Source organism: Patagioenas fasciata, chromosome 1, assembly GCF_037038585.1.
Source record: "Patagioenas fasciata isolate bPatFas1 chromosome 1, bPatFas1.hap1, whole genome shotgun sequence".
NCBI classification, from domain to species: Eukaryota; Metazoa; Chordata; class Aves; order Columbiformes; family Columbidae; genus Patagioenas; species Patagioenas fasciata.
In genome coordinates this window covers 1,888,480-1,900,568 of record NC_092520.1, presented here as the reverse complement: position 1 = coordinate 1,900,568, position 12,089 = coordinate 1,888,480, and the positions used below count along the sequence as shown (strand labels likewise).

The following is a 12,089-nucleotide window of genomic DNA, read 5'->3' as shown; positions in this document are numbered from 1 at the left end:
CTCAAAGCAAATGTCAGAAGAGAGCAACTCCTCTCTGGACATGTCCCATCCATGTCACCATGTCACCTCTGTATCTGTTAATGCTTTTGATTTGCTGCTGAGGTTGGCTGCACTTAATTTCTGTTGAGGCCAATGAAGTTGAGACTGGGAACTGATCTAAATGCATGTGCACACAGCAGGCAACAAGTAAAGGGTCTGTGCCAATGACATGGGAAACTGTTGGAGTTGTCAGCATCAGTAGAAGAGAAGAAGAGAAGAAGAAGGAGAAGAAGAAGGAGAAGAAGAAGAAGAAGAAGAAGAAGAGAAGAGAGAGAGAAGAGGTGAGGTGAGGTGAGGTGAGGTGAGGTGAGGTGAGGTGAGGTGAGGTGAGGTGAGGTGGGGAGGGGAGGGGAGGGGAGGGGAGGGGAGGGGAGGGGAGGGGAGGGGAGGGGAGGGGAGGGGAGGAGAGGAGAGGAGAGGAGAGGAGAGGAGAGGAGAGGAGAGGAGAGGAGAGGAGAGGAGAGGAGAGGAGAGGAGAGGAGAGGAGAGGAGAGGAGAGGAGAGGAGAGGAGAGGAGAGGAGAGGAGAGGAGAGGAGAGGAGAGGAGAGGAGAGGAGAGGAGAGGAGAGGAGAGGAGAAGAGAAGAGAAGAGAAGAGAAGAGAAGAGAAGAGAAGAGAAGAGAAGAGAAGAGAAGAGAAGAGAAGAGAAGAGAAGAGAAGAGAAGAGAAGAGAAGAGAAGAGAAGAGAAGAGAAGAGAAGAGAAGACATTTTCACTTGGAAGGGACCTTCAGCAACCATCTGGTCCGACTGCCTGACCACTTCGGAACTGACCAAAAAAGCATGTTTTTAAGGGCATTGTCCAAATGTCTCTTAAAAATGGGCAGGCTTGGGGCATTGACTGCCTCTCCAGGAAGCCCATTCTAGTGTTTGACCACCCTCTTGGTAAAGAAATGCTTACTAAACTCTGAACGAAGCATCCTGACCCGAGGATGTTGGTAACTCACATCAACACTCGGGTGATGTGCTCAAGTAAACTCGAACCTCTGCAAATGCGGAAGACAAATCTACTGCCTTTTGCAGTGATATCTCCTGCTGAGATCTTCTTCAGACCTGCTTCAGAGTCTTTTTTCAGCTGAGCCTCTGTAAATACTGTCTATATCTCCTGCCTTCAATGGGTGCACTGTACCAGGATGGCTGAGAGGAAGACCGAAAACTCAATATTTCCCCCACCACCCATGGGCTGAGGGCTGAAGGCACTGAGTGATCACAGAGGCTGCTACAAACACAAATGGCTGAGCAAACACGGCCTCAGTTCCTTTCCCCGAAGTGTTCTGGCAAGGCTTCTACTACAATACAAAAGGAACCGGAAAGTCATTAAAAGTTAATTTATTTGTTTGCTGCAGTTGCAATTTCAATGCCCATTTCATTTCAATCAGAAAGATGTGTTTTTTGATTACAGGCAAGAAACACTCTGGCAAATTCCCCCGAGGCTGAACAGTTTACTGCTCGAGAAAAAGATATTTTCAGTCTGCTCAGCAAAGACGGCTGCCCCGCTCCCAGCATCGCAGGAATGGAGATGTCTGATGCTGATACCCACCAGCTGGGAGGCTGCATTCTCCAGCCTGGAACGATTTGGTGTTATTTGAACACAAGTGTGATGGGAGCAGCTCGGGGGTTCAACTGGAGAACTGAGGGGAGACCTTCTGATCTCTGAACTGCCTGAAAGGAGCTTGGAGCCAGGGGGGTCGGGCTCTGCTCCCCAGGAACAAGCGCCAGGAGCAGAGGAAACGGCCTCAAGTTGCACCAGGGGAGGTTGAGATTGGATATTAGGAAATATTTCCTCCTGGAAAAGGTTGTGAGGCATTGGAACAGGCTGCCCAGGGCAGTGCTGGAGTCACCATCCCTGGAGGGTTGGACAGACGGACATGAGGTTCTCAGGGCCACAGGACAGTGCCAGGGGTGGGGGAACGGTTGGACTCCATGATCTTGAGAGGCTTTTCCAACCAAAATGATTCTTTGATTCTATGATTCTATGACCTAAACTGCCTCTGTTCACCACGCAGGGCTGGCAGGTGGGGTACACGACCCAGGAGAAGCCTATCTGCTCCTGGAGTGTCTGCTGGGTGGTGGGCTGCATGCTCCAAGGTATCTCAACCAGCACCAAGTACTGGTGTTTAGACAAAGAAGACCCAGGATGAGGCCTACGAGCCCTCAGCCCACCCCCACGCATTGCACACAATATAGAACAACCCCATCAGCTCTGTCAAATCTTTTGGATGCCCACCCTTGGTTTGTATTCACCTCTTCTCCCAGCTTCTGGGAGGCACCAGAGGACGATGCTGCAGCCTTGGAGTTTTGCAGTGCAAACCCTGTCCTGGTTTGCAGTGCCAGGGGTGGGGGAACGGTTGGACTTGATGAGCTTGAGTGGCTTTTCCAGTCAAAACAATTCCACGATTCTATGATTTCTCCTTCATGCACATCCCAAACCCACTTTCTGCTCATGCATTTGCTCCCCCTGGACCATCCCCTTCCCCCCTGCTCTTCGTCCGGCTTTGTAGCACTCAAGCAAAGGGCAACTTCCACACAAACAGATGATGAGTTTCCCAAATGAGGGCTCTGAAAGCAAATATGCTGGAGTAGAGATAAGGAATTAACAGGGAGGATTAACGCAAGGGCCTGCCATAAATTAATGGTGTTAATTCTTAGCAGCGCACAAACAATTGGGACAATCTTTATATCTGCTCCAGCACACAGGCACTGGGAGACGGTAGCAGGTCTTGTGCTTGCCTGGGAGCTGCTCCCAAGCTGTGTATTTGTTTTGGCTGTCCTAAAAAAGTTCTGTGAAGAGTGAAGGTCCCTCCGTGGCCGCAACGGGGTCTCCCATGCACAAAGTCAAAGCTCTTGTTCATGGGGGTATCACCTCTCCAGCTCCACGCTCTGCTCTCAGGGGTAGGGAAGCAGCTGGAGACATTGGGGAGCAACAAACTCAGGGGGTTCAATTGTGCAAGTCAAGTTCAAGGACCATGAAACACTGACATACAGGGGGGATGGGAGGTTAGCAGCCAACCAGAGAGGGAATCACAGAATCATTTCAGTTGGAAGAGACCCTCAAGGTCATCAAGTCCAACCATAACCTAACCTAACTCTAGCATTAAACCATGTCCCTAAGAACCTCGTCTAAACACCTTTTAAACCCCTCCAGGGATGGTGACTCCAGCACTGCCCTGGGCAGCCTGTTCCAATGCCCCACAGCCCTTTGGGGAAGAAATTGTTCCCCACATCCAATCTCAACCTCCCCTGGCACAACTTGAGGCCATTTCCTCAACTTGCTGAAAGATCTCCTGACAGCTAATCCAGCCTTTTGTGGGAGGTAGTGGGAATCTTCCACCAAAAATATTTATTTTCCCTATAGTTCTTTGGTCTTTTCAGTCAAACTACACCCCTTTTACCACCCAAGATCAGGGCTACGAAGCTCCCAGGGTGAGCAGATCTCCCACTTCATGGTAGGAGGCAGCAAAATTGCCATGCTTGCAATCACTGTCTCATTGCTAATTCAATCATCCTTACCGCTCCAGAGAGGAAGCTGGGCAGATGCTAGAACAAATGGAAACTTTAAAATAATAATAATTTAAAAATATCCTTGAAACTTTAGGCACCGTAGAGAAACAAACAAGTCACAAGCCCAGTGTTTTAATTGCTTTGAAGATCACCTTTAATGGATTAATTCCCAGTATGTGCAACAGAAGCTGCACATCCTCCCAGGTGTTTTCAACAAAAGCCTAGAAATTAGCAATGGAAATGACTTCAGCCTGGCTAAATCCTACTTTTTTTGATTACTATGGGCAGGTCTGATGCCTGCAAAAGGAGCACGTTGTGCATACGAGGGGGAAGGTGCAACTCAATGTCATGCAGAGCATCTGTGCGAGGGCCGCGATCGTTCCCCACAGTGCTTTGACTTTCCTACTTCTGAATAACTCCAGCGCGCGGAGCCAGCTCCCTTCTTGGATAATCGACCTCGTTGTCTGGAAATGTCCCCAGTGCTTTGCCTGGGTGTTTATCCTGTACACAGCTCCATCCTGTTGTTTCTGAGTGTGGATGGAAAAGCTCTTTCCTGTCCTTAAGGCTGGGTTCCCGGGGCTTTGCAAACTGCTCGGGCTCATCACACCTCGCCCCTGAAACACGTAAAGCCCAGTGGCTTCCAGAGAAATGGAGAATGTGAAGAATCTCATGGGATGGGCTCTAACCCATTCTCATTTTGTTCCCAATGAAGTAAACAGCAAAAATCCCCGCAAGCCTGATTTTGCTCTCAGTTATCGCCATGTGCACTGAAGCAACAGAACAAATGACAAAACACATTTCTGTCTCCATAATCATGCTGCATTTTGCATCATTTAAGCTGAAATAAATGACTAAACAGCATTTCTGAACATCCTGCTCCTCCAGGTCAGCTTAGTAAGTTAAGACTTGCCTCTGCCAAGCCCTTAAGAAAGTTATGAACCCTGAAAGACACTCTTCAGTCTTATTCTGCTCAAGGAGCTTCCTCAAACACATTTCTGAATCACAGCCTGAACTCATCATCTTTCTCATCTGGAGTTTCTCCAGGCTTGGGACAGATTTGGAGCAGGAGCTGCATTTTGACCACTCATTAGGGAAAGACAACTCTCTTCCCTCCAGCTGACAGGCAAAGGGACACTTCCCAACAGGAGATGCTGCGTTCATAGAATCATAGAACCACAGAATAGTTTGGGTTGAAGGGACCTTCCCAGTTCCCCCAGTGCCACCCCTGCCATGACAGGGACATCTTCACCAGCTCAGGTTGCTCAGAGCCCCGTCCAGCCTGGCCTGGGATGTCTCCAGGGATGGTTCAGCCACCACCTCTCTGCCCAACCTGGGCCAGGCTCTCACCACCCTCAGGGCAACAATTCCTTCCTCATGTCCAGCCTGAATCTCCCTCCTTTAGTTTAAAACCATCACCCCTTGTCCTATGGCAACAGGCCCTGCTCAAAAGTCTGTCCCCATCTTTCTTATCAGCCCCTTTTAAGTCCAGAAGGGTCACAATAAGGTCTCTGCCTTCCTCCCAGGTGAAGTGTTCCTGGTCCCAGGTTGAGTTTGCAGCCATCCTGCAGTAGTCCATGTGAATATATAAAGTCTGCAATAGGTTTTAACACCAGCGAAAAGCCACCTCCAAGTGTTGACTCAATGAACTCCAACTCCCAAGTGCTTTGTTTGGGCAGACCCAGCACTGATGTTGCAAAGTACCTTCTAGCTGAAAGTGGATGAAGACCTGCAGATGAGCCAAATAACAAAGCACAGCCCTAATCTCCATGCCCATTTTACAGCCTGCTTGAGCTATTCAAACACCTCAAGTATGTTTAAAGACCTCAACCAGAGGTAGGAATCTGTATTATGAGGGATGTGGGATGAATAGGACTAAAACACCATAGGGAAAAATCTGAGATCTTGTGCAGTCGCTGCTTCATTCAGTCATAGAATCATAGAATGGATTTGGCTGCAAGAAACCCTCAGGATTATCAAGTCCAACCATAATGTAACCTAGCTCTAGCACTAAACCATATCCTTAAGAACCTCGTCTAAACGCTTTTTAAACCCCTCCAGGGATGGTGACTCCAGCACTGCCCTGGGCAGCCTGTTCCAATGCCCCACAGCCCTTTGGGGAAGAATTTTTCACTAATATCCAATCTAAACCTCTCCTGGAACAACTTGAGCCCATTTCCTCTCATCCTATCACTTGCTACTTGGGAGAAGAGACCAACACCCTGCATGCTACAACCTCCTTTCAGGCAGCATCCTAATGCTTTCCTTCGTCCCACCCCAAACATGGGACTTGAAGTCCTCACCAACCTTCAGCCCACCCTGAACAGGAAACCCACAGCCATCAATGACCTTCATCCCAATGCCTAACAGGGGACCCATAGTCATCAGTGACCTTCATCCCGCACGTAACAGGGGACCCAGAGCCACCAGTGAACAGGGGACCCATAGCCATCAACACTGAGCAGGCGTGGGTCTGTCTGTCCTATGATCAACACCAAAGGCAGCTCTGGGAAGGGGAAAAGCTCCCCTCGAGATCCAGATGGACCAACAAGCAGATGAGGTCCAAGCCACCTCTTGCCAACAGCCATCTCCAGCATAAGCATTAGCTCCTTGCTCATAAAAATAATGTTTTTTAACAAGCAATGAAAATCTGTGAACTTAAGACTGAATTAATACACACATTGCTATTTCTCTTACAAAGTATTATAGGAATTGGTGTCTTTTCTGGGGGAGGATTGGCACTGCCCGTCTCCTAAATGCCCATCTCCTGCTCCCCATGCTGTGTGCAGAGATGCCAGATGAAACCAGAAAAAACCAAGCAAGTATATCTCAAGTATTTCACAGCACAGCCCCATCAACAGAAGGTATAAAACTGCGGTGTGATTCAGGCTGGAAAATCTCCAAACCCTTTTTTCATAAACTATCCTGTAGTGAAGAATAGCAAAATTAGAGATGAAAGGATGCTCGGTGACAGAAAGAATAAAAAAAATAAGCAGAAGAATCCCAAAATGGGAGGCAAAATTCTCTTTCCAGTGACCCATGGATAAGCTAGCACTAAAGTCTTTTACCCAAATTGTTTGTATCTAAACCATCACCCACTAACACTGTTCACTTTCTGGCTCTAAAACCAGTTTTGTATTGGAAATCCCGGTGATTTCAGCAAGATCGCTCTCCTGACAAAAACTACAGACACTTCATGTTTTTTCTTTTTCAGAACTGGTCTTTAGGGGATAAATTCTCAGAAATTATGAATTTATTAGCGCAGTTTCCGCAGCCCTGACAACGGCTGCCCCAGTGCAAACTCCAAGCCCAACCTGCAGCTCGAGCAGAGGTGAGAGATTTCCTCCTCTCTTCACCCAGAGCAGGCAGCTCGTTTTTATTCATTTTTCAGAGGCAAAGAGCAGAGTGTCGGTGTGAAAATCCCATCTGAGGGCTATAAATCTGTTCCCACGCAATCGCCTCCATCACACGGGTTTTCTAAATGACAGTGCAACAAGGTCAGGGGAGGAATAAACCCCTGACTTGCTCCTCTAGTTTAGCATTAGGCTGGCGAGCAAACGGTGCAAGGAGCAGAAGAAAAACCTGCCCACGCTTGTCTGGCTGTGCCTGCCCTGCGCTGACCTTAGTAAAACAGAGATTTTCCAATAAATTAAAGGGATAATATTCAGGAAATATGTAGGAAGCTGACATAGATTGACTTCTGAGGGTCACTTTTCTTAAGCATTTGCCAAAGTGCAGAGTTATTTCCTTCAAAATAAAAGAAACAAGCAGTAGCAGCAGCGTCCACAGACTGAAGCCCAGCTGATTCCCTTCAGCGCAAGGAGCCTCCTCGTTTCTAAACAAGCTAATTGCATGGGATTAAGATCACCCTGAACAAACATGCCTCTAATTTTCATCGCTCAAACCTCGATCTCTGTTTCCCAGTGCCCAAATGAGTCATAAAGCCACCCAGCATTGGGAGCTACCAAGCCCAGATGCTTCGGTCAGCATGAGGTGGAGCAGGGTGGTCTGGATGTGATGGCGAGCATCTGCTGTGAGCAGACCAGGGTGAGATCTGCAGATCTAATTAAACCCAACAGTTTGTCTAAGCTGCATCTTGAGGGCTTGACTAGGAGATACAGAATCACAGGATGGTAGGGGTTGAAGGGAGATCACCCAGTCCAACCCAGCTGCTCACGCAGGGTCACAGAGCAGATCACACAGGATCCCAGGGGGTTTGAATGGTTCAGAGAAGGAGACTCCACACCCGCTCTGGGCAGCCTGGGCCAGGCTCTGGCACCTCCCAGCAAAGATGTTCAGATGGAGCCTCCTGTGGTTCAGTCTGTGCCCGTTGCCCCTCACCCTGGCGTTGGGCACCACTGAACAGAGTCTGCTCCATCCTCTGACACCCACCCTGAGCTATTGATCATTGATCACATCCCTCTCAGCTTCTCTTCTCCAGCTCAGAAGCCCCAGCTCTCTCATCACAAAGATGCTCCAGATGCTCATCTTTGTGTCGCTTCACTGGGCTCTCTCCAGTTTGAAGGAGTTAGGCTGAGCACAGGGAGGAACGTCCCTTTTTCTTACCACCCTTCCCATTGCCACGACCAATATTTGTGCAGAGAGACCCCATCCAAGCAGGACGGGGGGGATGCAGACACTCACGTTTGATGAACTTGGTTAGGGAGAGGTTTTGCAGGTGTTCGGATCTCGACCTGAGCTGGCTGAGCACATCCTCGCTCTTCTTGCTGCTGCTCTCCTTCCCGCTCACCACCTGGGGACAGAGGAGAGGTTGTCAAAGCACCGACCATGCCAAAGCTTCCACCAAACTCGCTTCTTTTCCACAGCTGTGTTGCTGAAAGAAAGGAAAATCTTATTTCCAAATCAGGACAGACAGCAGCCCATGCTTCTTGCAGATGGAGCTTGCAATGTTTCTAGGCTTGGCCAGCACTGCCTGTGTCCAGGCGTCCTCCCACTCCTGCTCGGTGCCTGCATGGTCAGGTCTCCAATGGGGTTGAAAGCAGCCACACAAACGTCTGCCTTTGAGGGGTAAAAACCACCTTCTCCTCCTTTTTCCAACAGTAATAAATCACAGTTTATAAATATCAAGCTGGGCCATTACCCAGGTACAGCACAGCATGTGCTGAGCTCACACGAATATGGAAATTCAGGAGGTCTTCGCATCGGGAAAGACAGATACCCTTAGGGAGATGCTTTTCGTCCCCAGAGGGTCTGTTTTGCCCCTGCATGCTGGGGAAGCGGGCACACGAACCAAGGAGAGATATTAATACACCTAAACCTGGACCAAAAGCAGGTTTGGACACTGGTTTTGGATAAAGGATGAGCATTTCTGCTGCATCTCCGCGTGACCCGTAACACACTGCTGTGCAGGCGCCTTTGCTCCTGTCACCGGCAATTACAGGAGGAGAAGATCCAGGAAAGGAGGGGGTTTGGGATGGAGGCAAGATAGTTTTCACCTCCTAAGCTCAGAGGGGCTGACCCAGGGATGTACTGGGGGGCAAGGGGAGCAGCCACAGACCCCTTGCCTCTCCCAGCCCCTCTACACTCCTGCAAACCCCAGATGGATTCTAGCAACTCTGTTTTTTTAGCCACATAGATTAATAGAATCATTTTGGTTGGAAAAGCCCCTCACGATCATTGAGTCCAACCATTACCCCACCCCTGGCACTGCCCCATGTCCTGAGAACCTCATGTCCGTCTGTCCAACCCTCCAGGGACGGTGACTCCAGCACTGCCCTGGGCAGCCTGTTCCAATGCCCCACAGCCCTTTGGGGAAGACATTGTTCCCCACATCCAACCTCAACCTCCCCTGGGCAACTTGAGGCCGTTTCCTCTGCTCCTGGCGCTTGTTCCTGGGGAGCAGAGCCCGACCCCCCTGGCTCCAAGCTCCTTTCAGGCAGTTCAGAGATCAGAAGGTCTCCCCTCAGCTCCTGTTCTCCAGCTGAACCCCCAGGTCCCTCAGCCGCTCCCATCACACTTGTGCTCCAGCCCCTCTCTCTCAACTCACTCTCAAGGTCTTTATTGGCGTGAGGGGTCCAAAACTCAGCTTAGAGTCTGAGGTTTGGCCTCTCCAGTGCCCAGCACAGGGGGAAATTCCCCCCTGAACATCTTTCCCACTGAACAGCAGCAGCATGGAAAGAACACCTTGTCTCTTCTTGGTGATGCTCCATGGAAAGGGACAGATCCTGCAGCTCCCCCTGTTTTTTCTCCCTGTATTTAGGGGAACAACATCTAAGGTCCATCCCAACCTCATTAGATGCCTTCACATTCAAGGTAAATGTCCAACAACCCAACAGCAAGCCAAGGGAAAGGAGGATATTTTGGATGTGTCTCCCACCCCCTTTTCTTCCAGGCTTTTAGGGGAATCATTGGATGAAAGGAATTAATTAGATAAGATGTGATACTCTAGATGCTTAATAGCAGAAAGTGTCCAGTGGGAGCGCGGTTTTCATGAGAAACCACGGCGTATTTTTAGCCAGAAGGACAGAGCCAGCAGCCTCGTCTCTGACATCCCACATCAGCTCTTGCAACTCTTGACACAAATTTAATATGAGTCAGACAAACGAGCCCGTTCAACAGAAATCAGATTCGCAGGAAGAACTGGACAGCTCTTTGCTAAAATGATCTGGTTTTCCTTTGAAATTGAGACTGATTATTAAACATCGGAGAGGTCAAACCGTCCCACGTTGCGAATGCCACATTCCCTTTTTGAAGAGACTCTACAAGGCGAAAGTGATGAGACGCCTTCCATGGTTTTTATTGGTAGAGCTCGCAGCTTAATACATTTTTCAAATGCAAAGATAAAATCCAGCTTCCTTTCGCTTTTCAATTAGGCTATAGGGTCTCTTCTCTCTGCTCTAAAACGGCACAATTTTCCTACATTCAGGCTGTTACTGACTGTGGCTCCCAGCCGTTTGCACTTCAGAGAGTCTGCATATCCAAAAATAATCTAAAAAAGCCCCAAATCCCCCCAAATTCCCCAGTCTAGATGCCTCTGTGGGAGTGTGACCCTTGCAAATGGGACATTTTTGTGCACATCTGCTGGTGCAGCATCCACCCGAGGAGCAGCTGCCGCCTGCACAGGGAGCAAAGCTCTCAAACACTCTCTCCCCATGCTGGATTGGCCCCGTAATATGATTTTTAGTTGTTTTACTGCCTGAAAGGATCAGGAAATGCATTCTTTGGGGATGAAGCAGGCGTGTTCACACACTGGGGGAATGAGCTGTGGATGGACTGGCACCAATCCTGCCTGCTCGATGCGGGAAGGAAGGAAAACAGTGCTGGTTCTACAACCAGAGGTGCTCCAGCCCTGCCAATGACGCTGTACTCCTGCCATGGAGGGTTTTAGCATTACTCAGAGTGGGCAATTTGGCAAGGCCGAGTCGGTAGGCAAAGCACCACAACATGAGCTGGTTGCTCAGCACCATCCAAGTGTCTGCCACAGCATCGCGCCAATGGAAAACACAAACCAAACCAAACCATCTTGCAAAACGCCCCCCGTGCTTTGATTTCTCAGGATGACTCCTCAGAGGACTCAGCTTCCTGGTGCTTGTCGACCGGTGAATGGGTTTTTGTTGCAATTTGTGTTATTGCAATGCGATTTTATCTATCGCCATCCCTTTCAGCCTCGTGGTGGGGATGGAGGAGGCAGGATGGCTTTTGGGGGAGCAGGATGAAGTTCCCCACGCACTTTGCATTAGGAAGAGCATCCTTAAAAAGACCCAGACCTGTGGAAAGACCCTGTTTACCTCCATTGACACGAATAAACTGGGTGTGATTGAGCAGGGCTCAGACGGGGATTTGCTTTGCAGAAAAGACAAACGAAGGCAGCTTGCCCGGCTCCTGCTTTCATCCTCCTGCTATTGCACCTGCGAGAAGGGCAGCCAGAGGTGCTGGCAATCTGGTTTTATTCCAATACACTGCTGGAAAAGAGGGATAAATGACCTGCTCTGTGGCAGGGAGGTATTTCCTTGCTTAATTTGAGGCTTCTTGCAGAGTTTCCCTCTGGCTGTGCAGAACCCAGCGCTCCCAGCTCAGTGAAAAACAAGGTCAGAGGAGTTATTTTCATATTAAACAAACAGAATGTAAAACCCCATCGCTTGAAAACAAGAATTCTTTCCCTCCTGACAAGGTCACGCTCCCTACAAACACTACATTATGTCTCTTCCAGCAAGTATGGGTCCCACCAGGGACCCTATTTCCTAAAGTGTTAAAATAACCACCTTGCTCACCCGAAATGGGATGATTATTTTTAGCCACCGTTTCTGCCTCTCTTCTTTAAAGCTCCCTGGGGAAAATCCAAATGTAGGGACCAGCCCATTCCCGCAACGTGCCAGTGGCACCACCGCACCCTGCCTCTTGGTCCCTAATTGCTCCCCAAATGATACCCTGTATTTTCAGACTGCCGTTGCTTTAGGGGCTTTAATGAGGCATCGCAGCCCCAGGAGCAAAGGTTTCCAGACAGAGATTTAGATGTCCCTGTCCCCACTCTTTAACCTTTCCCCATTAAGTGATAACCCAAATCGGAGCAGGCGTTTTAAGAGAGTTCTTCCAT

General features: G+C 49.2%; 1 protein-coding gene across 3 annotated transcripts in view; it reads right to left on the bottom strand.

The window, feature by feature from the left end:
* Positions 1-12,089, bottom strand: part of SLCO2B1 (solute carrier organic anion transporter family member 2B1) — a 64,792-nt gene that overhangs the window by 12,014 nt on the left and 40,689 nt on the right. For all 3 annotated transcript variants that reach the window (XM_065834381.2, XM_065834371.2, XM_071812122.1), the window contains exon 8: positions 8,180-8,288. In XM_065834381.2, coding sequence (XP_065690453.2) covers positions 8,180-8,288 — 109 coding nt within the window. The remainder of the gene's footprint in view (positions 1-8,179; positions 8,289-12,089) is intronic.